Source organism: Hemitrygon akajei, chromosome 10 (assembly GCF_048418815.1).
Source record: "Hemitrygon akajei chromosome 10, sHemAka1.3, whole genome shotgun sequence".
NCBI classification, from domain to species: Eukaryota; Metazoa; Chordata; class Chondrichthyes; order Myliobatiformes; family Dasyatidae; genus Hemitrygon; species Hemitrygon akajei.
The window spans coordinates 11,613,402-11,641,279 of NC_133133.1; the positions used below are offsets into that span (position 1 = coordinate 11,613,402).

Below are 27,878 nucleotides of genomic sequence, written 5' to 3' on the forward strand. Positions count from 1 at the left end.
CTTGCTGTGGTTTGAAGGCTTGCGTGCCTCATTAACCCAGAAAGCTAAGCTTAGGCTCTTGGTAGGGTCACCTATGGCAAACAGGTCAAAAGGTCTAGGCCAGACTAAAAGTGGTCCACCAGTCTTCCAGGTTTGGGGTTCAGCTCAGGACTAACAACTCTGAAGGGTCAAACAAAACTGTTACAGAAACAACAATGAAGAATCCTTCTACATCTGTGTGCAATGGTATTCTTGAATCTCCACCCAGAACTTACATGGCTGACAGTAGTGAGAACTAAGAGGAAGGCACAATGGAGGAAGCTATCTTCTGTCCGAAGAGAGAATGTCTGATGTGGGTGGGGTAGATTACGCTGGCTGCTTTACTGAGACAGTGACAGAGTTAGTGGAGGTGAGTCTGTTTCATGTGATGTACGGAGCTTCGTCCGCAAAGCACTCTAGTTTCTGGAGGAACTCAGCAGGTCAGGCAGCATCTAAAGAGAGGCATAAGCAAAGTTTTGAGCCCAGATACTTTATCAGCACTCTTGATACTTTTCGATAGATGCTGCCTGACGTGCTGAGTTCCTCCAGCATTTGATCTGTTGCTCTGGATTTGCAGCATCTGCAGAATTTCAAACGAGAAAATACATACACACATGATGGAGGAACTCAGCAGGCAGCATCTATGCAAGCGGCACGTTTCGGGCTTCTTCAAGACTGCAGCACCCACAGAATGCTTGAGGAACTCAGCAGGCCAAGCAGCATCAATGGAAAAATGTACAGTTGATGTTCCGAGATGAGGCCCTTCACAGGAATTCTTGTGTTTATCACTCCACTTTATTTTGGTCACGGACAGGACAAATTACATGCATTGTACATCCAGATAGGATGCCTTTTATGGACATTGGTTAAAAATTGGTGAGGCTTTAAGATATTATTACAAACTCCGTATAAAATATTCCTCAGAAGTACCAACTCACATTCTAAGGACAAATTCGATCCCTCATTCTCCTCAGTACAGAACGAGCGGGAATCCAACTCCAGCGCCGATGAGTAACCCCGCCCTAAAACCATGGCAACCTGCAGGCCCACCAATTCGTAGCGGCACATCAATCACTGTGTTCAGCCTCAACAGTATGATTGGTCGGTAAAATACAGGCAAGCAGACTTCTTTGGCGGTTGGTTCACCCGGACATCAATCACTCTCTAAATCCCGCCCTACGGCTTTTCCTCCCCGCCGGACTCGCGAACGCGCGCGATTGGAATTGGATTAATTATTTATTTATCTCCTTCCGCCTGGTGGAAGGTGGGACCCGGATATAAGCCTCGCACTCAGCGGGAAACAAATTAAAAGAAAAAAAGCTAATATATATTGATGTTAAATAAACACTTCTTGATTTCAAAATATCTCGCGCGCGGTAACGGCAAACCGCAGTCGCAAGGGTCTTGCCAACTGTCGCCGTGCACGTGCGTCGCGGCATCCTTCCAAAGGTCCACGCGTTGTGCGCGGGAACGCGGAGTCCCCGGCGCCGGGAGCGCGCGCGGGCCCAGAGTGCACCTGGCATGGCCAAGATGGAGGACTTGATGGTGGAGGTGCGCGGCTCGAACGGAGCGTTTTACAAGGTAGACGCCGCCGCTTCCCACGGGTCCCTTCCACCCACACCTCCCCTCCTCCTGTCGTTATTCGCCCGGCCCTCTCCCCTTTCCCACCGCCCTCCTTCGCCGCGAGTATGTTTTCTGTGGGCGGTCGGGCCCGGGGCCTCTGCTCCTTCTGTTCCCACCCCCCTCCTTTCACCCCTAAACCCACCTCACCAATAATCTGCCCTGGGTGCCAGAGATCACACTCCCCCTCCCATCCATTTTGCTGACAACGCCTGACAGACCGACCCTCCGTCTGGCTCTCGGGCCCTCAATCTCAAGACCCAAGTCCCCTTTGTGTTTACACTCTGTTCCCAGGCGCCTCCTCATTGTGTGTGTGTGTTAGGGAGAAGTTCACCTGAGAGGGAATGAAATAAAACAATGCTGGGAAATGCTTAACATCTTTTCATCAGCGGATAGATTGGGTGCAGGCACAGTGAATTGGTTCTCATGGGACACGTCTGTGTGTAGTTTACACGGCCTGTTTAAAAAAAAACAGCGCTTCATACTTTACATTGTTGAGCGTAGCCTTGCCTTTTTAATCCCGACCAAATATTAAAGGTTGTGTAGATCGGGTAATATTTTACTGACCACACTGAAACTTACTTTTTTTCTGCGCTTTAAGTTCAATAATGAGGAAATATTGGCTAGACAGAATGGAATGTGGGGAGTTTTTTTCACCGTTTGAGAGATTTGGATTGGAACATGGATGGGAGCGATATAAGGGCTATGGTCCTTGGGACTAGGCAGTATAATAGTTTGGCATGGACTAGATGGGCTGAAGGGCCTGTATAATGCGCTCCATGAGTCTATGGAGTTGTTTCTTTTGAACAAATACCTGAGGGGATTTTTAAGTGTATATAATTTATTTAGGAATTAAATATTGTAAATGATGCATTCCTCACCTAACTACCCATCAGAGGAATCAACTTCAAAGAGACTGTTCACTAAGTAATCAATTTTGGAGCACTTTTATTTTGTTTCTACTGCAATTTTAAGTGTCTTTTGTGGATTCTTGTCTGTAAATACATTTTTTTGGAGGGGAGGCAGGAGAGGGCTGTTGCTGTGCAATTTTTAGGGACTAGGGTGGTTTTGTGTTTATGGAGGTTGATTCTCAGAATCAGGTTTAATATCACTGCATATGCTGTGCAATTTGTCATTTTGCAGCAGTAGTACATAATAAAAACCTAAATTACAATAAGTGTGTGTGTGTGTGTGTCTGTATGTATGTTGAATTAATAGTGTAAAAAGAGCGAGGGAATATACTGAGGAAGTGTTCATGGGTTCAATGTCCCTTCTGATGGTGGAGAGGAAGAAGCTGTTCCTGAATCGTTGAGTATGTGGCTTCAGCTCCTTTGCTTGTTAACATTGATTTAGCCTCTGTTCCAGACAGGTTGTTCAAATTGAAGTGCAGTTTATACTTTAATCAGCATACTGTAATAATAGGGCCCAAATGATGTTGGTGGAATTGACTTGCAAGTTTAGTTGGCTCTCCCTAATGACAATGTGGAGTGTCTCAAATCTACTGTAAATGAACATTTGTAAATTCTCTTTACTGTCATTATCTTTTACTCTATTTCCAAAAATAGTTAAAGAAGAGTCTAGTAACACACCATAGCCACAAGCCCTTTGTTCCACCATGTCCTTGCTGAGCACCCATCACCTATTAATATAAATCCGTTGATCAGCACTTGGCCTGTAGCTCTCCTTACCATGGCAATTCCAGGGCTCATCTCTGTACTTCTTAAGCCTATCACCCCTACTTGGCATAGGCCATAGGCCTTAGGCTGTTGTCATCAGCTCACCAGAATCCTCTGTCCTGGGCCAATAATGGCTCCCTCTTTCACCACATGACTTTTATGTGGAAACCCTTCCTTCCCCGGGCATGAGGTCTTTAGTGCTTCTGTTGCCGTTTCTGTAGTTCTGGGCCTCATGACGATCCCTCCTCTGGCAACCAAGCTTAGGCCTATACATAGCAGAGTTAATGTTCTTCTAACTTCCTGAAAACTTTTTTAATTATTTTACAAAGTAGATGGTTGAAAGCAGCCATTGATTCCTAGCTCATTGTGTTAATGAGGGCTCCATTGGTTGTATAGAAATAAAACAGAAAAATTGAAATTGTGCTGTAGTTTGGATTATACTTTCTTGTATATCAGAATTTGAATTGTTCTTTGGCATTATATTCCTTGGCAAATAATATGAATATGAAAGATGGCAGATGTTGGGAATATGTTTCCAAAACTTTCAATGGATCTAAGGAAGTGCTCCTTTGACATCCACTATGTTATCCAATTTCTTGTGAATGTGCACCCTAATGTGTGAGAGTTTAAGCTTTATAAATTAATATTTTTAGTTTCTTCCATGAGCTAATCAATTCCTGTCACTGATTTCCATTCCTACACCCTCTTGATATTTCTGACCTCTAATCCTGGTCAAATTTAATCATTTTATCTTTGTCTTTTTGACTTAAGCTGCAGAGAGTATAAACTCTGGAAGTGAATATTGTTCCTTTTTCTCTGCTTTTCTCTCCAAACTCTTCTTAACCTGTTATTGATCAAACTTTTGATTATCTAGCTTAGGGATTCCCAACCTGGAGTCCACAGATCCCTTGCTCAATGGTATTGGTCCAATGCATAAAAAAGGTTGGGAACCTCTGATCTAGTCAGGCTTTTCTTTGGACCTGCATCAACTTTTGTTATTTTAAGCACCTGTGATCATTTTTGCCTCTGTTATAAATGAAAGTTGTTTTTTGTCAGCAAACTCTAGAGTAGTGTTGATAGTGCCACATTATTGGATATTTTTCTTTTTGCATACAGTGTTGAATCAAAGCCTATCTATCTGTCAGATTGCTGTAAAAGTTTCCATTGCATTGTTTGAAGAACATGGAATTTGGAACGATATTTGGGCCTCAACATGAGCAAAACAGGTTAATGTCTTTGTCTCCCTTACTGTTTGTGAGACCTTGTTGTGTGCAAATTGCTTGCCACGCTTGGCTGCAAAACAGTAGTGGCTAATCTTTGAAGGTAATTTATTGGCTGTGAAGTATTCTGAGATGTCCTAGGACTTTGAAAGACATCATGTTAATACGAGTGCCTTTTAGCTTCCATAAGCTTCCATAAAAGTATTGCATGTGGAAAAGATTGCATGCCCTGCTTCGTAAATTGGAATAGACATAAAATTACTAACAGCAAAAATAAATGAAAGGCATTTTAGAGTTGGGGAAAGTATAGCATACCAATATCATAGGACATGCAAAGTGTTAGAGCATTGCGTGATCAGTTCCAGATTGCTTAATGTCATTTCCTGTACACAAGTGTAAAAGAAAAGAAAGAAATAATTGTTACTTGGGATCCAATGCGGCACAAGACACATAATAAGATGAAGAACAGAATAATAATAAAAACATAGTAAATATAAATACATAAGATAGCTTATATACATAGATTGTATGTCCACAAAGTGACACTACATACAAGAATGTCTCTGTATGGTGACTGACAGGAAATGAAAAAGTAGTGGTGATTGGGGGTGTGTGGGGGTGGGTTAGTAGTTAGAGGTACAGTACAGTATAGATCAGCTTTACTGCTTGGGAAAAGTAACTTTTTTTTGTGTCTGGTGGTCCTGGGATGGATGATACGTAGCCTCTTCGCTGATGGGAGTGGGGATCCTTTATGATGTTACTGGCCCTTTTCCGGCACCTTTCTGTATATATGTCCATAGTGCAGTACTGAATGAAAGGAGATGCTAAAGTAGTTTTAAGAATTTTCACGGAAAAGCAGCTATGAGTTAACAGAACAATGTTCAATAGAATCGGATACTTTGTTGGAACTTTGATAAGAGAAAAATATGCAGTTCAGAATGAAAGAAAACACAAAAGTATTTAGATATTTTAAGTGTTTATTCCCTACAGTATGATCTTTGTTTTCTGTCAATTTGTAACTTCTCATTAGAGGAAATATTTGGAACAAATTTCAGACAAATTTGTATCAGCCATAGAGCAGCAGTCTATGTTATACTGATGAAATTCCTTCTGAGTCACATGACTTTTAAAATAGAAATTGTTACACCGTTTGATTTTGGATGATCATTTGCTTCTGGCCCTGGACAGCATTGCTCAACATTTCAAGGAACCCTGCAGCACATGAGTGTGTTTAATCTATTATGCCTGTGCCAGCTCTCTAGTAGAGCTACCATCCTGCTTAAATTTTACTGCCCTGCAGTTGTTGTCACTCGGCTATTTATCAAATACATTTTGGAAAGTTATGGTAGAATTTGCTTCCATCATACTCTGGGAAACTGCATTCCAGATAACAACAGTCTGCTACGTAGAAGGAAAAATCTACTGATATCACTTGTTCTTTACTCACTGTAAAATGCTCATTTATAATTTGAGGTTCATTTATTGTCCTAGTTCAATTACCTCTTGTAGTATAGTTAAATTTGAGAACCTGCATTGTGGTCAATCAGAAGAATGAGACTGGTAGGTTTAACACCAGATGACACAAGGAATATTTTAGCTTTTCTGCAGTATCTAACTTAATTTTACTGTTGATTTAACTAAAGTTTGAAATAGACTTTAAAGTGTCAGTGAGTGAGGGAAGTGTCTGCCTCTTCAGGAAGACAATTGTAAAAGTCAATATATATTTGGGATCACAGAGACTAAAAAATGCAAGTTGAAAGTTGTGTTAGCCCGCTGTTTTAGTAAAAGATAAGCTATATATTCAGACACATAAGGCTGATCCCAGCAACAGATCTGAATACTGATAAAGGTTAAGAAATATGGACACTCTGCAGAGAAACATTTTTGCAGATTGTAACAAGGTAGGCAAAAGATGTGCAAAAAAATCTGAGATAAAACTAACATTTTTAATAGTTAAAAAGATCAATGCAGACAAAATGCATTTATGAAAATAAATAAACTGTTAACATTTCAGGCTGAGACCCTTCATTGCTGGAAAGGAAGGGGAAAGATGCCAGAATAAAAAGTTAGGGAAGGAAAAGGAGACCAAGCTAGAAGGTAGTAGGTGGGAAAGGTAAAGTGCTAGAGAAGGAGGAATCTGATACAAGAGGGGCGTATGGTGATAGACAGGTGAGAGGAAGTAGTAAAGAGTCCAAGTGGGGAATAGAAGAGGGAAGTGGGAGAGGAAAGGAAATGAGGGGAAAAAATTATAAGAAATCACTGTTAGATAAAATGCTGTCGGATCAAATTAATTAAAAGGGAAAAGAGTAGAAAAATTAACAATAAATGTATCATATTTTCCTGGGTAGAATATGGGGATAAAAATTACAGAGGATACTTGCCAACCAAAATGCACTACCTGAGAAGGTGGCAGAGGCAGGTTCTAGCAACAGCATTTAAAAAAGAATCTGGATGAGCACTTAAATTGCCAAGGCTGGGAAGGTGGTAGATCAGGTTCTGGTAAATGGAATTAGTTTAGATAGATGTTTTATGGTTGGCCAAAGGGCCTATTTCTATGAAAATCTAGCCAGAATTATTTTAAGATTAAAACAATTAGTTTTTTTTTTAAGGAATAGCTTAAGTTTCTTTGTGAATTAAGATTAACCAAATAACTTAGAAGGATTATTCAGCAAACCTGGAAAATGACTTCTCTTTGTTGTTTATTGCAATGTTTTTATTGTCAGAGTTCTACAAGAAACAAAAACTGGCACAGATGTAAAAAAAATATGTTCTAATGACAAACATTTGCTTGTGACTCTGGACAGATGGCTGGCTCTGATGGTTGCATGCAATTACCATTTTCTGCATCTAATGAAGGGCCTTTTCTATAATTTCCCACAATCATTTGCCACATATAGAAAAAATTGATAGTAATATTTTATCCATCCTTCAGTTAACATACAACTGACATTATTAATATCAAAATTCACTAATCAGTGGCCTTGATATTAGATAGATAGATAGATACTTTATTCATCCCCATGGGGAAATTCAACTTTTTTTCCAATGTCCCATACACTTGTTGTAGCATAACTAATTACATACAATACTTAACTCAGTAAAAAAATATTATATGCATCTAAATCACTATCTCAAAAAGGATTAATAATAGCTTTTAAAAAGTTCTTAAGTCCTGGCGGTAGAATTGTAAAGCCTAATGGCATTGGGGAGTATTGACCTCTTCATCCTGTCTGAGGAGCATTGCATCGATAGTAACCTGTCACTGAAACTGCTTCTCTGTCTCTGAATGGTGCTATGTAGAGGATGTTCAGAGTTATCCATAATTGACCGTAGCCTACTCAGCGCCCTTCGCTCAGCTACCGATGTTAAACTCTCCAGTACTTTGCCCACGACAGAGCCCGCCTTCCTTACCAGCTTATTAAGACGTGAGGCGTCCCTCTTCTTAATGCTTCCTCCCCAACATGCCACCACAAAGAAGAGGGCGCTCTCCACAACTGACCTAATCAGATATTGATTAGATATCAGATATAATGATATCAGAAGCTGAGGGGAGATCTGATTGATGTTTAGTTAGAGTAGACAGACTGCAACACACAAAATGCTGGAGGAACTCTGCAGGCCAGGCAGAATCTATGGAAAAGAGTAACCAATTGTCATTTTGGGCTGAGGTCCTTCTCATCAGGACTGATACGTGGCTGTGGTAGTGAGTCAGGGTAAGCACGTGATAGAATAGTTGGAAGGCAGCAAAGGTCACAGAGGAGGAGCAGTGAGAGCAGATCTCACTGAATTCCCATCAAAGGGAAGATTTAAACTTCTTCAGGATAGGCATCCCTAGAAGAGATCACAGTAGAGTAATAGAATCACAAACACAAGAAGATCTGCAGACGCTGGAAATCCAAGCAACATACACAAAATGCTGGAAGAGCTCAGCAGGCCAGGCAGCATCTATGGAAAAGAGTAAACAATTAACATTTCGGGCTAAGACCCTTCATCAGGGCGGATGGTATTTTTTTCCAGAGTTGAAATATCTAATAGCAGGGGAGGTCATCTGAAAGGAGATGTTAGAGACAGGTGTTTTTTCACAGAGTGATGGATGCCAGGCATGCACTGCCTGGGGAGGTAGAGGCAGATACATTAGGGACTTTTAAGACAGGCATATGAATGTGAGAAAAATGGAAGGATATTGACATTATGTAGGCATAAGGGATTAGTTTATTTGGCCATGTGATAGCTAATTTATTTGGTTCTGCATAGCATTGGCCAAAGGGCCTGTTGCAGTACTGTACTATTCTATGTTTTAAAGTTCAATATCTTAAGACCATAAGACATTTGGCTATTGAGTCTGCTCTGCCATTCAGTCACGGCTGATCCTATTTCCCCCCTTTCCCCCCCCCCCCCCCCCCCCCCCCCCCCCGCCTCACTTCTCGGCCTTCTTCCCGTAACCTTCAATGCTGGGTCCAATCAAGAACTTATCAAGCTCTGTCTTAAATAAATTCAATGACCTGGGCCCAACAGCTGCCTGTGGTAATAAATTCCACAAGTTCACCACCCTCTGGCAAAAGAAATTTCTCCACATCTGTTTTATATGGACGTCCTCTATCCTGAGGCTGTGGCCTCTTGTCCTAGACTCCCCACCATGGGAAACATCCTTTCCACATCTACTATATCTAGGCCTTTCAGCATTCAAAAGGTTTCAATGAGATACCTCCTCGTCCTTCTAAATTCTAACGAGCACAGACTCAGAGCTATCAAACATTCCTCGTATGATAACCCTTTCATTCTCAGAATCATCTCTGTGTACCTTCTCTTAACCCTCTCCAATGCCAGTAAATGTTTTCATAGATGAGGAGCCCAAAACTGTTTACAATACTCAGCTGAGGGATCACCAGTGCCTTATAAAGCATCAACATTACATCCCTGCTCTTGCATTCTAGACCTCTTGAAATAAATGCTAACATTGCATTTTCCTTCCTCACCACCAACTACCTGCAAATTGACCTTTAGGTTGTTCTGTGCAAGGATGCCCAAGACCCTTTGGATCTTAGAATTTTGGATTTTTTCCCCCATTTAGAAAATTTATTTCTTCTACTAAAGTGCATGACCATGCATTTTCCTACATGTATTTCATTTGTCACACTCTTGCCCATTCTTCTAATCTATCTAAGTCCTTCTGCAGCCTACCTGTTTCCTCAACACTACCTATCCCTCCACCAATCTTCATATCATCTGCATACTTGGCCATAAAGCCATCAATTCTGTCATCCAAATTATTGACATACAGCATAAAAAGCAGTCCCAATACCGACCCCTATGGAACAACACTCATCACTGGCAGCCAACCAGAAAAGGATCCTTTTATTTCCATTCATTGCCTCCTACCAATCTGCCAATGTTCGAACCATGGCAATAACTGTCCTGTAATACCAGGGGCTCTTAACTTGGCAAGCAGCCTCATGTATGGCACCTTGTCAAAGGCCTTCTGGAAGTCCAAATGGACAACATCCACTGCATTCTCTTTATCCTACTTTTAATCTCAATGAATTCCAACAGGTTCATCAGGCAAGATTTTCCCTTAAGGAAACCATGCTGATTTTATCCTATCTTGTCCTGTGTCACCAAGTACTCCATAACCTCATCCTTACAAATTGATTGCAACATCTTCCCAACCGCTGTGGTCAGGTTAACTGATCTGTAATTTCCTTTCTGCTGCCTTCTTCCTTTCTTAAAGAGTGGAGTGAATCCATTCCTCTGGCACCATGCCAGTCCAATGATTTTAGAAAGATCATTACTAATGCCTCTCTACCGCTACCACTGCCCCTTTCAGAACCCTAGGATGCAGTTCATCTGGCTGATGTGGCTTATGTACCCTTAGGTCTTCCAGCTTTTTGAGCACCTTCTCCTTTGTAATAGTAACTTTACTCACTTCTCTTCTTTCATACCCTAAAACATTTGGCACATTACTAGTGTCTTCCACAGTGAAGATCTCCTGATGTGATACAGCCTGCAATCTCAATTCAAGTAAACCTGATGTAAAATACAAGCATACCACTATCGTGCATCATGAAGTAAGGGTAAGTCCATTTTGTTAACTTTCGATATGGATGTCTGTCCTATCTTAGCGTTTGAATTTTTTTCCCAATCTGATGCAGATCACCAGCTAATCGTCAGGTATATATTCACTTGTATCAGGGCAACCACTGTGTTATGCCAATTCGGGTAATGGAAATTTGTCCTTACAGAATAGACAAATCACTGCACTGATAAAGAAGCTACAGAAGCAAATTTGCACTTAGGGAAGTTATTCAAAGATAGTAAATAACATCCATTTTTTTTAACCTTGGTCTGTTTTCTGGGAATTCCCACAAATTGGGAGTCATCTGTACTGTTAAAACAAGAGTTAAGATACAATTGCTACGATATCAGTGCTTTCGTATGTGTTTATAGGATTTGTGTGTTGGTGGCAGTGCCAGCATTTGTTGGTCTCTCCTCACCACCCCCCCCCCCCCCAACTATGCCCTCCTCACCTATCCCTGGATTGAGAAAGCACTGAAAAGTTAACCACATAGGTAGTTCCAGATTAAATAGTATGCACACTGATAAGGAGAGTAAATTTCTTTCTCTGATAAGTTTTTGCCAATATTTCAGTAGCTTACCTGATTATATTTTGTTTCCATAATTTGTTTTAATTATTTGAATTTAAATTTTGTAGCTGCTGTGATGAGATTTGAACTCAGTATCTTTTGATCAGTGTTCTCGGACTCTAGCTAGTGGCTCAGTGACTCCTATCCTATTATACAGGTATAGGCCCCTCATCTAAGAAAGGTTGTGCTGGCATTGAAGAGAGCCCAGAAGAGGTTCACAAAACTAATCCCAGGAATGAAAGGGTTAATATATGATGGCTCTTGGCCTGTACTTGCTAGAGGAAGAATTGCTTTAGTCAGAGGGTGGTGAATCTTTGGAATTCATTTCCAGAGACAGCCAAGGGGGCCAAGTCGTAGGGTATATTTGAAGTGCAGATTGTTAGGTTCTTGATTAGTCAGAGCGTCAAAGGTTATGGGGAGAAGGATGAAGAATGAGGATGAGAACAATAATTTTCAGCGACGATAGAATGGTGGAGCAGACTCGAGCTGGTTGGCTGAACTCTGCTGCACCTTTGTTTTATGGTATTGGTGGCGGGATAGGGGTATGTTAACTAAAGATGGACAAAAAAGCTGGATGAACTCAGCAGGTCGGGCAGCATCCGTTGAAAGAAGCAGTCAGCGTTTCGGGTCGAGACCCTTCGTCAGGACTAAAGAAGGAGGGGGCAGGGGCCCTATAAAGAAGGTGGGGGGAGGGTGGAAAACCAATCAGAGGAAAGATCAAGGGGTGGGGGAGGGAAGCAGGGAGGGGATAGGCAGGAGAGGTGAAGAAGGAATCTAAGGGGAAAGCACTGTGGGTAGTAGAAGAAGGCAGAGTCATGAGAGAGGTGATAGGCAGCTAGAAGAGGAGACAGAGTGAAGGTGGGATGGGGGAAGGGAGAGGGAGGGAATTACTGGAAGTTGGAGAATTCGATGTTCATACCAAGGGGCTGGAGACTACCCAGACGGTATATGAGATGTTGTTCCTCCAACCGAAGTTTGGCCTCATCATGGCAGTAGAGGAGGCCATGTATGGACATATCCAAATGGGAATGTGAAGGAGAGTTGAGGTGAGTGGCAACCGGGAGGTCCTGTCTGTTGTGGCGGACGGAGCGTAGGTGCTGGACGAAGCGGTCCCCCAATCTGCGTCGGGTCTCACCGATGTAGAGGAGGCCGCACCGGGAGCACCGGATGCAATAAATTACCCCAACAGACTCTCAAGTGAAGTGTTGCCTCACCTGGAAGGACTGTTTGGGGCCCTGAATGGTGGTAAGAGATGAGGAGTAGGGACAGGTGTAGCACTTACGCTTGCAGGGATAAGTGCCAGGTGGGAGATCTATGGGGAGGAACGTGTGGACCAGGCAGTCGCGGAGGGAACGATCCCTGCGAAAAGTAGAGAGGGAAAGATGTCCTTAGTGGTGGGGTCCTGTTGAAGGTGGCGGAAGTTGCGGAGGATAATATGCTGGATCCGGAGGCTGGTGGGGTGATAGGTGAGGACAAGGGGGACACGGTCCCTGTTGTGGTGACGGGAGGATGGGGTGAGGGCTGAAGTGCGGGAAATGGAGGAGATGCAAGTGATGGCATCATTGATGACGGCAGAAGGAAAACCACGATTCTTAAAGAAAGAGGACATTTGGGATGTCCTGGAACGGAAAGCTTCATCCTTGGAGCAGATGCGGCGGAGACGGAGGAACTGGGAATAGGGAGTAGAATTTTTGCATTTGGCAGGGTGGGAAGAGGTATAATCAAGGTAGTTATGGGAGTCAATGGGTTTATAGAAGATGTCTGTGGACAGTCTATCTCCAGACACAGCATCTGCAGTGTACTTTGTGTTAACCAAAGATGTAAGGTGCCCCTTCCCTTTGCTAGCCTACAGGTCACCCTTGAGCAAGGTGTAGCACCTGCTTAGTCCCCCAATCATGTCACATGAAGCCATGGAAGTAGGTGGTAGATGACCGTATGAGCAGCTGGTGCATATCACAAGTCTTGGCTATGTGACCACTGACACCAGGCAGACAATCTCTGTAGTTTACTTTATTGTCACCAAACAATTGATACTAGAGCGTACAGTCATCACAGCGATATTTGATTCTGTGCTTCGCGCTCCCTGAAGTACAAATCGAAGTAAATATAATAAAAATTTAAATTATAAATCATAATTAGAAAATAGAAAAGGGAAAGTAAGGTAGTGCAAGTCAGGTCCAGATAGTTGGAAGGTGCAGCCCAGATCCAGGTCAGGGTCCGTTCAGCAGTCCTATCACAGTTGAAAAGAAGCTGTTCCCAAATCTGGCCATACAAATCTTCAAGCTCCTGAACCTTCTCCCGGAGGGAAGAGGGACAAAAAGTGTGTTGGCTGGGTAGGTCATGTCCTTGATTATCCTGGCAGCACTGCTCCGACAGCGTGCGGTGTAAAGTGAGTCCAAGGATGGAAGATTGGTTTGTGTGATGTGCTGGGCTGTGTTCACGATCTTCTGCAGCTTCTTCCGGTCCTGGACAGGACAACTTCCATACCAAGTTGTGATACATCCTAGAAGAATGCTTTCTACAGTGCATCTGTAAAAAATAGTGAGGTTCAGGGGACAGGCCAAATTTCTTCAGCTTTCTCACGAAGTAAAGGCGCTGGTGGGCCTTCTTGGCAGTGGACTCTGCTTGGTTAGACCAAGTCAGGTAATTTGTGATATTCACCCCGAGGAACTTAAAGCTTTTGACCTGTTCCACATGCGCACCACCGATGTAGATGAGGTTGTGCGGTCCGCTACTCCTTCTGAAGTCAACAACCAATTCCTTCATCTTGCTGATGTTGAGGAATAGGTTATTGTTTTCACACCATGCCACCAGATTCTTAATTTCCTCTCTACTCAGACTCATCATTACCCAAGATATGGCCTACAATTGTGGTGTCATCAGCAAACTTATATATTGAGTTTGATGGAAACTTGGCTACACAATCATGGCTGTACAGAGTACAGTAGGGGGCTGAATACACAGCCTTTTGGGGCACCGGTGGTCAGAGTGATTGTAGAGGAGAGCTTATCCCCTATTTTTACAGCCTGGGTCCTGTCTGTGAGGGAGTTGAAGATCCAGCTGCAGATCTGAGTGCTCAGACCCAGGTTGCAGTACTGGTATATGGTATACCAGTACTTTACACTAATAATGAGGAAGAATAAGTGATGATCATCTTGTTCGACAAGACCTTTCTGAAATCCTTGTTGCAGTTATTGGAAAATATGTTTACATTACAGCTTGGTAATCAACATAATTAGTTTTATCAGTTTCATCTTGATGTAATAATCTACTGAGTATTACATCCTGGCCCAAGTTTGGATTATCAAGCACTTGATTGAGTGTAGGTTGTATAAATCATATTTTCAATTTTTTTGCCAAATATTAAATTTAAAGGGCCGGCTGGTGGCGTAGTGGTATTAGCGCTGGACTTCGGGGCGGGAGGTCCCAAGTTCAAATCCAGCTGGCTCCCATTAAGAGCAGGTGATCCCTTTAAAAAAAAACTCACTTAGCAGAAGGCAATGGCAAACCACTGCTATAACTTGCCTAGTACGCGATTTCCCAATATGTCAGAGTGGCGTGGAAGGAAATCGTCTGCTACCTGGAAATAATTCAGGATGCGACATACCTATTAAATTTAAAGTATTATATTTTTCTTTAGCTTGGCAGTATGAGCTTTAGGGGGATAAATGGATTTTAGAGTATTATCCGTCCAGATTATTCTTACTTTTGGTTCTAACTTGACCTTCTGGTCAAAGCAGATATTTCAAGGTTTGTGTTGCTTCTCCCCCTGCCTTCCATATCAAAGTGAGGAAATTGTACCTTAAAATCCACTTGAGGTTTGAGTATAGCTATTTATCTAATTTCTGATATCTTTGTGCCATATTTTCATTGAATCATAGAATCATCAAAGTATACAGCACAAAAACCTGCCTTTTTTCCCCACTTCAACCTGACTACGATGCCTGTCTATGTTAATCCATTTGCTTATATTAGGCCTCTTCCTCTCCATGTCTTTCATATCCATATACATGTGTAGGCACCTTTTTAACTTTATAGTTCTGTCCATCTCCATGAGTCCCATCATTCCCTGTATGGAAAAATCTGTTCTTCAGATTTCCTTTAAATTTCTCCCCTTTTACTTTAACCCATGCTTTAAATTCTAACTGCCCTTTCCCTGGCAAAAGATTTTGAATATCTATCCTACTTCTGTCCCTCATTTTTCTTAACCTTGATAAATTAATCCCTTAGTGTCGAAGTTACAGTGAAAATAAACACAGTTCATCCAATCTCTCTAAGTGGCAGCCCTCCAATCAAGGCAACATCTTGATGAATCTCTTCTGCATTCAATCTGTTGCTGCCACATCCTTCCTGTAGTGTAGTGATCAGAAATGTATACAAAAATGTGGTCTGACCAAGGGTTTATGTAATTGCAATGTGACATTCCAATTCTTATGCATATCAAATGCCTTTTTCACTATCTTATCCACCTGTGTCATTACTTACAGTCACCCAGTCTCTGTACGTCAATGCTCATAATATTCCTGCCATTTATATACTGTATATCTTACTAGAATTTGATTTTACTTGCATTATTTTCTGGATTAATTTCCATCTACTGACACTCCACCGAATCTTGTAGCCGATGTGTGTTCCTCTCTGTTGTTAGACAAATATCTTTGCTATCTACATCTCTATCAATTTTTGTCATTTGCAGACTTACTTTTTGTTCCATCTACATTTAGATGGAAGCTAAATGACTGCAGTAATACATTTTACGGTTTTGTGTAATATTCACTTACCCTAGAAAAACTAAAATCATAGAAAAGTACAGCACAGAAAGGCCCTTCAGCCCATTTAGTCCATACCAAGCCATTTAAATTACCTATTCCCATCAACCTGCACTGGGACCACAGCCTACCATCTATGTACCAATCCAAACTTCTCTTAAACATTGAAATTGAGCTTGCGTGCACTATTTGCATTGGCATGCTCTCATGACCATTGAGTGAAGAAGTTTCCCCTCGTGTTCTGCTTAAACTTTTCACCTTTTACCCTTCACCTATAACCTCTCATAGGCCCACCCAACCTCAGTGGGAAAAGCTTACTTACAATTACCCTATCTATACCTCGCATAATTTCTTCACTCTCCACTACACCCCCAATCTGTAAATTTGCTGTCCCAGTTAGCCACATTATCATCATTATCACCTGATCATTGATACAGGTGACAAACAACAACAGACCCAGCACCGATCCCTGAGTCAAGCCACTAGTTACAGGCCTTCAGTCAGACAGGCACCCATCTACTACCACTCTCTGGCTTCTCCCACAATGCCAATGTTCAATCTACCTTATCTTGGATGCAGAGGAATATTCTAAAATACTTTATTCTCAAACCTAACTTAGTGTGTCCTTGCTTTTTTGTCTTTTGAAAATTGGGTAGTTTTCCATCACAGTTTTAGATGAGGCACAGTGCTATGTTCAGCATCTTACTTCTGGGGCATGATTTTGTGGTTGAAGGTGATTTTTTTTTTTCATTTTAGATGTGGATCCCGAGATTGTGTGAAGTCAGTTATCTTTGTATGGGTGGTTTGTTTCACATGTTATGCTATTTGCCCATTACAGGTGCTCACTGCCTTCCTGAATGCTGCTGTTCCATTTTGGGTGGTCTTGGATCAGGGATTGCTATAATATGTTGATAAAATTGCATTTTCATTAGGAAAACTTTGGAAGGATCCTTGAAGCAATTTTCCCTGTCCTTCTAAGCTCATGAAGGAGGGGGAAAATGTGCACTTTTCAGTCTATTATCAGGCATGTGGCATGGCCAGCAAAGTTGATTGAGTGTGATCAGAGCTTTGATGCTGGGGTGCTGACATTGGTTTTGAAGGACTTTGCAAAGACGACAGTGCTGATAAAGACCTGGGTTCAATTCTGATGCTCTCTGTAAGGAGCTTGTACACTTTCCCCATAATCATGTGAGATTCCTTGGGGTGTACTGGTTCCCTCCTACGTTCCAAAGATGTACGGGCTAGTAGTATAATTGGTCAAATAGGTGTACGGGCAGACCCCAGGTTACGGATGAGTTCTGTTGAGTCCGTTTTTAAGTCGGATTTGTACATAAATCGGAACAGGTATATCTAGTATTATTTAGCGTCAGTGAAACGTTTGTCTTAGTATGTAGTATATATTTTACCTTTCCATGCATATAAATCAAGAAAAATATGTATTTCAGTAATTAAATCAGTGTGTTGCTTCGTAATAATTGTAGTTTTCATCAGGGCAGGGCCTTTCACATGCTCCACTATTCTCACTTTATCCTTTAAAATTGTTCTAATCGTTGACCAACTGTAGCTTAACGCTTTTCCAATGACTGATGGCATTTCACCTCTTTCCGATTGCTTTATTATTTCCACTTTATTTTCAATTGTGATCGTTTTCCATCAACAGAACAGAAACACTGCAGATTCAGCAACAGCCGTGGGCGGCGGGTCCTGACCTGAGCTCCCCTGGGTCCTAAAGTCCACCCGCATTGAGACAGGTTAAATGGGACAAGTGGGGCAGTGCTGACTGGAAAAATGGGGGTCAGGGTGAATCTTGCTAAGAAAAATTTAAGCCAAATACAAAGTTACACACTCAACACAGTGTTAACGGAAACGACTTAAAATGGCGGACGGCGTCGTGATCCGACTTAAAATGGCGGACAGCGTTCTTCTTCGATCGTAAGTACGAGATGTTCGTGTTGGACGTTCATAACTCGGACTGCCTGTAATTGAATATGCAGGCTCCTTGGAAGGGCCTGTTATCGTGCCGTATCTCTAAATAAATGAAATAGCTCCAATGTTTTGAAACAATCAACTGTGGGTGTTTACATCTCTGATACATGTGAGAGGATTCACTGATGTTCAGTAGAATAACAGCTTGGTCTCTGTAGTCTTGATCTTTGAGCACTCTTTAATTGTACAAAACCTGTGCTGGCGTGCTGGCATGCAGGAAGCAGCCATTAATTTTGTTAATTTGCTTTGGCTGACAGGTGGCTACTATGATAGGGAAAATGATTGATGTTTTCTAGGTTTTTATCATGGTCTTGGCAATATTTTCTAGATATGTAGGTTAATTGAAGAACCATTGTTTCTTGTATGTTTAGTAAAACCCATCTTCTCGTGCTTCAGCAGTAAACTGGGGCTAGTCTTCTGGAGGGTTCGCATACACAAGTACCATCTGCAAGCTGTGATTTAGGTTGGTTGATTTTGGGTCTGCAGTGGAACTAACAAAGTGTCACTTAGCCCAGCTCCAGCTTAATGTTTCTCCAATTGAGTTACAGTATTGCAATGAGGAATATTACGAAGAGGGCTGATGCGTTTATTTAGCGATACTGCATGGAGTAGGCCCTTCCGGCCCTTTGAGCTGCCCCACCAATCTCTGACAAATCTAATTAACCCTGACCTAATCACAGAACAATTTACAATGACCAACTAACCTAACTGGCATGTTTTTGGACTGTGGGAGGAAACTGGAGCACCTGGGGAAATTCCATAGGGTTGATGTACAAACTCTTTACAGACAGTGCCGGAATTCAACTCTGGACTCCGAATGCACCGAGATGTAATATAGTAGTATCACACTAATCACTCTGCTACTGTGGCACCCATCACTGCAGTCTGCACTGAAATTTAGGTCTGTGGTTGAACCAATTAGTTAGTAGTGTGGCTTGCAAATCATCATGTAGAACTGTAACAAATTTCTGATAGCAACCAAATATCAGGGTTCACTGGAGTAATTCTCATAGCCTCTTTGTTTCTCACGGGAATGGAAAGAACACCATTCTAGTATCTACCATTTCTCAGAGCAGCTCATTGTTCTCTCCCTTATTTCAGCTTAAACATTTTTTCCTTCATCACTGTCAATGACTGATATTTGAGACAATTTACAAAAGCCATTTAACCTCTCTCTGGGGTTCAGGAAGCTTGGTAGAAGGGTGGCCTGGGAACTGAAGAAACCCACACAGTCATAGAGGGGACGAGTAAACTCCAGACAGAGAGCGCCTTGAGATCAGGATCAATATGGGACATTGGACCTGTATTATATCTGTTGCATGATTGTGTTGCTTGCTATTTTGATGGTGTCAATTGGATTTTGGTTGGAAGACCCATAGGGGCCCAATGGCTGGTGCCCCATGTCTGCTAATGTGCATCGATACTTGCAGGCTGCCCCAACACATCCCTGGGTGTTTTGTTGTTAATGAAATGACATATTTCACTATGTTTTGATGTACGTGTAATAAATAATTTCTAAACCTGAAATCTGAATTTGGTGTGAAATCAGGTTCGCATATTTGATGAGTGGGGATAAGAAAGTACTCATTACCAGTATGTAAGTTAACGATTCCTTACGGAACAAGACAGACCCTAAACACTCAGCCTTCAACTCAGTAAACCCTTCAAATTACACCTGGCTGCAAAGTTATCTAAACTGAGCACCTGAAGTAGCAGGACAAAACAGACTCTAAACATGTGCACAGTGTGTAAGTGGCAAATACTTAACTAAAGCGTGTGCCCAGGTCCTCTTTATTGCAGCATACCTCCACTGTTTACTGTTTCCATGGCACCCTCAACTACCTGGTCTACAGTGACCCAGAGAGCAAAAGGGGAGGTGGGTTTCCATGTGCTAAATTTGAGCTCTACCAGCACTGTGGCATCATCAGCTAAATGGCAAGAGGGACTGCAATGCTTTTTAGACAAGCCAATCGCTAGCATGGGGAAGCGGCTTATGATGATCAGCCAAGATGGGCGCTTACTGAAACAGAATCAAAGACTCTTGTTGATCAGCAAAAACCATGATATTGATCCCTATAATTTTCTTGGGTTTATCAACAGGCAAGTTTATTTCCTTGACCCTGTTGACAAACAAAATATTCTTCATAACTCCAGGAGGAGGCAAGGGAGGGTGAATTTTGCAATGATATCACTATAACATACTGTAGGACAGTACTTGTGAAATTACAATAGTCAACCTCATAGCTTCAGTGAGCTGAGCTCAAAACTGACCTCCAGTGCCGTCTGTGTGGAGCTTGCATATTCTCTCTGTGGCTGGCTGTGTGAGTTATTTCAGTTTACTCCTATTTCCCAAAGTTGTGTAGATTTGTATTTAACTGGTGGCCACAGTAAATTGTCCTAGTATGTGGAATGGTGGAATCCATGGTTGGTGGGGGGGAGGCGTGCTGTTTGATGGGAATGTAGAAACAATAGGTTATGGAGAAAATGAATTGTAAATGGAATGACTTGGGCAAAAAAAAGTCATGCTGTGTTGTTAAAGTATTGTGGGTTGCAGCATTGCTGGTATTTTCTCCTTCCCAGTTGAGGAAAATTAGACCATGTATTTGTACCTTCAAGATCATTTCATGTCATTTCCAGTACACAAGTGTAAAAGAAAATGAAATAATTGTTACTCCAGCTCCACTGCAGTACAAAAAAAAACAAAAGATAAAGAACACAATAATAATTTTAAACATGCAATAAATATAAATATGTAAGATAGCTTGTATGCATGCATTGATTGTATGTTTATAAAGTAATGCTAGGCACAGGAATGACTCTAAGGTGATGACAAGAAATGATAAAGTAGTGATGGTTGGAGGTGTGGGATGAGTTATTGACTGGTGGTGTTGATTAGCTTTACTGCTTGGGAAAAGTAACTGTTTTTGAGTCTGATGGTCCTGGTGTGGATGCTACGTAGCCTTCTCCCTAATGGGAATGGGACAAACTGTCCATGTGCAGAGTTAATGGGATCCTTCATAATGTTACTGGCCCTTTTCCTGAACCTTTCTGTATACAGGTGTCCCCTGCTTTACGAATGTTCACTTTACGCCACTTCATTTTTACAAAGACCTACATTAGTAACCTGTTTTCGCATTACAAAGAGGATTTTCGCTTTTATGAAATTTTTTCCCATATAAATTAATGGTTCTTTGCTTTACGCTATTTCAGCTTAAGAAAGGTTTCATAGGAACGTTCTACCTTTGTAAAAAAAAAAAGGGGGGGGGGGACACCTGTATATGTCCTTGATGGCTTACGATGATGATGCATTGGGCAGTTTTCCTGTCCACCAGTGCAGTTTTCCTACCAAGCGTTGATATAGTTTATTTGGATGATCACTTTTGTGCATCTGTTGATTGACGTGACTATCAATGTGCTTCGTCTAGCACTCTTTAGACTCCTCAGAAAGCTCATTGCTGAGCTTTCCTGAACTGTTGAGGCAGCAGCTTGCTTTTCCTGAAGGGTGAAGCAGATCTCAAGTAATGATGTCCAAGGTTTCTTCTTCAGGTGCGTTTTTTTAAAAAAAAATAAAGAATGAATGAATGAATAAATAAATAAAACGAAATAAAATAAATAAATGAAACATGCATGCCAGTGGCAGTTTACTAGCAGCTCCCAGACTTTGTTCTGTTGGCCTCATGATGAGGCCTTCTATCTCCTTGCTGATGATTAAGTGCTCTCTTGCTGCTCTGTTCACCTTAGGACTGAACTCTACATCCTCAATTGTGTTATCACTGGCCAATGGTATCCTGAGATGCCATGATCTAGTCGGTAGTTAACCTCAAATGCGGATTGGCAGAATGCTAACTTTACATGAGGGAAGTTCACAAACATGTACAAGTGTGCAGATGGCAACTTTTGAGTATTGTTGGCCATCCAGATTGTAGTTATGTTTGTAGGACCTCCAAAACACTTTAGTGTTTCTTTATATTTGTTTATCTTGCAAGTTTGTAAACTGTATCACTTCCCATTGATGCTTGGTCATGGTTGTGCATTTGTAAAAGCAAGCTAAGAATGAGAACTGGGACCTGGCTCCTGTGGAAGGTCCATAAAGCTATTGATGGTTACTTGTTTCATTAGATGTGATTGCAGAGGTATGCTTTTCCTATTGATTGATGGTTTCATGCATTGGTGGGTTATGCTGATATCCATGTTTATTTTGGCGCTCATTAATATCAACTCACTGTTTAGCTGCAACCTGACATTTGCCATAGTCTTTGTTGGTGCTTGATCACCTAACAATATTTACTAATCCTGGTGATTACTATCACCCCTATTGCTGACTGGCAACTCCTGCAACACCTCTAGTGCCAAACTGTATCGGTCTTGCTTTTCCTTTGGATTCATCAGCTGCTTGGAAAGGGTGAGCCTGCTGCATAGGCAGCAGCTTATTCTCCATATTATACTGCTTTGTCTTCCATATCGACGTATGGACAGCTAGGGTGCAAACTTCAGTGGTAGACTCCAAACAACGGAGGCCACAGACAGATAACTATCACAGACTTCATTGATGTTATAACCTTTTATGCTTCATATTTTTCTTTGATTTCTTCCAGGCGTTTGTGAAGGATGTGCATGAAGAAGCTTTGACTGTGGCTTTCGAGAACAAGTAAGTCCTTGTCTGGCAACACATTTCCTGTGTATTAGGTCTACCTTTAATGGATTGCAAATTCGATTAAATGTAGTAATGAAAACTGCATGATTGCTTCATTTTTATGCTTTGTTCAGATCACACATAAAGGTAAGTTTCAGGATAAAAATGAATGTTTCCTGCATCATTTTTAAAAATGTTTCATTTTTGAAGCATTGCTAATGTGGAATGTCTTATCCAAGTCTCAATCTTCAGTATATAATTAAGATGTTTAGCAATGGTGATTCACTACTGATCCCATTACTAAGCTGATGTCAGCAAATACTTCTACTTCCTGCTATCTATTCAAAGGTTTGTTTTAAGACTGTAAGATCATAGTGTTTAGGAGCAGAATTAGGCCATTTGGCCCATTGAGTGTAGTCTGCCATTTCATCATGGCTGATTCAGTTTTTCTTTCAGCCCCAATCTCCTGCCTTCTCCCTGTATCCCTTCATGTCCTGACCAGTAAAGAATCTATCAGCCTCTGCCTTAAATATACATAGAGTCTTGGCTTTCACACCTGCCTGTGGCAAAGAATTGCACAGATTCAGCACTCTCTGTCTAAAGAAATTCCTGCTCATCTCTGTTCTTAGATTCTCCCACCATATTCATATTCACTCTATCGAGACTTTTCACCATTTCAGATTCAGATTCAATGAGATCACATCTCATTTTTCTGAATTCCAATGAATACAACCGCAGAGCCATCAAACGCACTGCATGTGACAAGCCATTCAATCCTGGAAATCTTTTTCGTGATTCCTCTTGATCCTTCTCCAGTTTCAGCACATCCTTTCTAAGATAAGGGGCTCTAAACTGCTCACAATACTCCAAGTGAGGTCTCACCAATGCTTTATAAAGTCTCAACATTACATCCTCGCTTTTATATTCTGGTCCTCTTGAAATGAATGCTTATATTACATTTACGCTCTGCACCACAGATTGAACCTGCAAATTAACGTCAAGGGAATCCTGCGGTAAGACTTCCAAGTCCCTTTGCGGCACAGTTTTTTAAAAAATTTTCAAAATAGAAAGAAAATATGTAAACCCTTTCATTATACTTCCCGACACCGTATTCCATCTGCCATTTCATTGTCATTCTCCTAATCTGTCTAAGTCCTTCTGTAGCCTCTCTACTTCAAGACTACTTGCCCTCCACCTACCTTCATATCGTCTGCAAACTTTGCAACAAAGTCATCAATTTCATCATCCAAATTATTGACATGTAACGTCAAAAGAATCAGTCCCAACACAGATCCCTGTGGAACACCACTAGTCACTGGCAGCCAACCAGAAAACGCTCCCTTTATTACTCTCTTTGCCCCCTGCCAAATTAGTCACTGTTTTATCCATGCTAGAATTTTTCCAGTAATACCATGGGCTTGTAGCTTGTTAAGCAGCCTCTTGTGTGGCACCTTGTCAAAGGCCTTCTGAAAATCCAAGTACACAACATCAACTGATTCGCCTTTGTCTATCCTGCTTGTTATTTTTTCAAGAGTTCCAGCAGATTTGTCAGGAAAGATTTTCCATTGAGGAAACCATGCTGACTATGGCCTAATTTATCATGTGCCTCCAAGTACCCTGAGATCTCATCCTTAATAATTGACTCCAACATCTTCCCAACCACTGAGGTCACACTAACTAGCCTATAGTTTCCTTTCTTCCTTCTTGAAGTGTGGAATAACATTTGCAATTTTCCAGTCTTCTGGAAGCATTTCAGAATCTAGTGATTTCTTGAAAGATAATTACTAATACCTCCACAACCTCTTTAGTCATCTCTTTAAGAACCTTCTCTCTAGTTATGGTAACTTCATGTATTTCATGACCCCTGACATCTGGAACATCCTTCATACTGCTAGAGTCTTCCATAGCGAACACAGATGCAAAATACATTTCGTTGTCCCCTCCATCGCTACCTCTCCACCACCATTTTCCAGTGGTCCAATATCCACTCTCGCTTCTCTTTTACACTTCATATATCTGAAGAAACTTTTGGTATCCTCTTTGTTATCAAAGTATATATACAGAAAACAATTCTGAGGTTTGTCTTTGCTAGGGTAGCCATAAAACACAAAACCTTGGAAGATGTTGAAAGAAAGACGTCAATTCTTCCCCCCCCCCAAAAAAAAACAAACACACACACATGCACGCAAAATGCAAATACCTCCAACCACTTCCTTGCACAAAAACTAACAGATTACCCAGACCCCCAGCCCACCAGTCAGCATCAAGAATGGGTGAGAACATGAAAAATAACATAAGACTAAAAGAGGCCAATAAGAACTACAGTCCAATCCATTAATGTCAGTTTCAATAACATCTCCATGAACATTGGGACCCAACGTGAACCACTCGCTCTCCTCAGTATTTCCCTCACTCAGTGGCTACTTTATTCCTACCTCCTGTACCTTATAAATTGAGTGAATGGTTGAGGTCTTCTGCCATTGTAGCCCATCTACTTCAAGGTTTGACGTGGAGTCCATTCAGAGATGCTCTTCTGCACACCACAGTTGTAACACATGGTTCTTTGAGTTACTGTCACCGTCCTGCCAGCTTGAACCAGTCTGGTCATTCTTTGAACTCTCTCATTAAGAATGTGTTTTCCCGTACAGCACCACCCACTCACTTGGGCATTTTTTTTTTGTTTTTTGCACCATTCTCTCTAAACGCAAGACTACTGTGTGTGAAAATCCCTGGAGATCAGTAGTTTCTGAGATACTCAAACCACTCTGTCTGACATTAACAATCATTCCACAGTCAAAGTCACTTAGATCACATTTCTTCCCCATTCTGATGTTTGGTCTAAACAACAACTGAACCTCTTGACTATGTTTGCATTTTTTTTATGCACTGAGTTGCTGCCACATGATTGGCTGATTAAGTAGTTGCATTAACGAGTAGGTGTACCTAATAAATTGTCCAGTAAATGGATGTTTTTCTCAAAATATTTTTCAGAGGGCAAGGGCTGGGTTGGTGGGAGAGGGATGTTCGGTGACTAATTATAATCTTGAGAGAACTTGAAATGGAAAAAAAATGTACGAGTTACTTAGCTACTCATAATGTGTCTGGAGAAGCAGTGAATGGTCAGAGATTATCATTAGAAATAAATAGGTATGTGCTTTGATGAAAGGTCATCTTGAAATGTTAATTCCTTTTTCTCCACAGATGCAGTCAGATTATTTCCAGCATTTACTGTTTCTATTTCAGATATCCAATTGTTGCAGTTATTTTGCTTTCAGACTCTGTATGATCAGGAACTTGTTCTGAAGTTTTTTAGTGTCGCAACTGGATCATTCAGAGTCCCATGGAATGCCTTTAAGATGAACCATCTGTAAACTTGGAAGTCCTCTGTTTATCTAAAGCAAGGGTTCCCAATCTTTTCTATGCCATGCACTCCTACAATTTACCAAGGGGTCTGTGTTCATATTCATGAGTACAGATATCTGATTAGCCAATTATGTGGCAGTAGCTCAATGCATAAAATCATGCAGACATAGTTAAGAGGTTGTTGTTCAAACCAATCATCAAAACGGGAGAAATGTGATCTTAGTGACTTTGACTGTGAAATGATTGTTGGTACCAGATAAGGTGGTTTGAGAATCTCAGAAATTGCTGATCTCCTGGGATTTTCATACACAACAGTCTCTGGAGTTTACAGAAAATGGCAAAAAAAATTCCAGTGAGTGGCAGTTCTGTAAATAAAAACACCTTGTTGATGAGAGAGGTCAGCGGTGAATGGCCAGACTGGTTCAAACTGACAAGAAGGCGATAGTAACTCAAATAACCACATATTGCCACAGTGATGTGCAGAAGAGCATCTCTGAATGCACAACATGTCAAAACTTGAAGTGGATGGGCTACAGCAGCAGAAGACCACAAACATACACATAGTGGCCAGTTTATTAGGTATAGGAGGTTACTAATAATGTGGCCATGACTTTCTCTTCAAGTATCTTTTCTGATGCGATATGAGGCTTAACAAAGTACAGTTTCTTTCAAAGAAAAGCCACCAATAAAAATGTTTATTAGTAACCAGATGTGAAGTTAAGGTCATCACCTGATTTAACAAGGAACAGTCTATATGCAGCATGTAATTGTGTTATGGAAGACCAAGTAATAGAGAAGTATAACATAAATATTTTTATCTGATGTTAGGATGTAAATGACAACGACAATAAAGAAAATTATTGCTCTTCTCTAGTTGCATGTCAGCTGAATAGTGTGGAGCTGTAGCATTATACTTAGAGATGTAATTTTCCCCATACAAGCCTCTGTATGCTGTTGCAGCCTTCTCAACTGCCCACGTCAGTTGTCCATCAAGATGGTCAGAATACACCAAGCAATTCCAAATTCATGGCTCCCAATAGGGAAGTCTGGGGTGAACAAATGTTGACTTATCTAATGATCACTGTATTTAGTTTGAATGAAAGCTAAGTAGGATATGAAGGTGCAATATGATGGATGTCAGTTATTGAATTCAGTTTTTCACCCTGTCTTTGCTAGATTATGGTTTCCTAATAATCTCTGAGTCGCTAGAACCATCCTTTGTTGATTTTGGTATTGCTGCCATATTTCTTGTGCAGTCTATCTGCAGCATGAATTTTCTCTGCAAGGGCCAAGGCGATGATACCCAGACCTGATGAGGGTCTCAGCCTGAAATGTCAGCTGTTGATTTCCCTCCAAAATGTTGCCTGACCTGAGTTCCTCCAGCATTTTGGGTGTGTTCATGGAAAGTACTTTTAATTGTTAGGCCTTTTTCTGGTCCTAGTTTGGAAACCAAGAGTTGAAGTGGGACAAATTGAGTAGAGTCTGATTGTTTTGTCGAGCAGTGGTCCCCAACCACCGAGCCGCGAAGCGTGTGCTACCGGGCCGCGAGGAAACGATAAGATTTGGGGATATGAAATGATACGAGTCAGCTGCACCTTTCTTCATTCTCTGTCATGCCCATTGTTGAACTTGAACGCACGCGAGATCATTATGTATACGAAGTCATTACCCACGCGAGGTCATCAGTCGCCTAAACCCAGTGATACCCTAGCGCCAGGGATCACTGGTTAGCCTCAGGTAACCGGCCGCCTCACGTGTCCAGCGAGAAGTGCCGTTGCTACTGGCCTGGAGCGCGGACAGATGGGCGCCACCTCTAAACCTGTTTAGCACACGGAATGTTTGTGGGGAACCCAGTGCTAAAATATTTGCAGATGACCTAATTCGGGCTCATGGTTTCGTAAGTAGCAGAGCAGCTACCTCACTGTGATCTACTGTAAGTCATCCCTTGAGCC

The 27,878-nt window shown here is 41.5% G+C and overlaps 1 protein-coding gene across 5 annotated transcripts in view; it reads left to right on the forward strand.

Annotated features, from left to right (window-relative positions):
- Positions 1–1,505: 1,505 nt before the first annotated feature.
- The window catches only part of fmr1 (fragile X messenger ribonucleoprotein 1), a 96,917-nt gene continuing 70,544 nt past the window's right edge, over positions 1,506–27,878 (forward strand). For 4 of the 5 annotated variants that reach the window (XM_073057775.1, XM_073057776.1, XM_073057778.1 and 1 more), the window contains exons 1-2: positions 1,506–1,599; positions 22,526–22,578. In XM_073057775.1, coding sequence (XP_072913876.1) covers positions 1,540–1,599; positions 22,526–22,578 — 113 coding nt within the window. In that variant the 5' untranslated portion in view covers positions 1,506–1,539. Of the gene's footprint in view, positions 1,600–4,430; positions 4,541–22,525; positions 22,579–27,878 lie in introns of all 5 variants that reach the window. The other variant, XM_073057779.1, reaches the window with a different exon arrangement.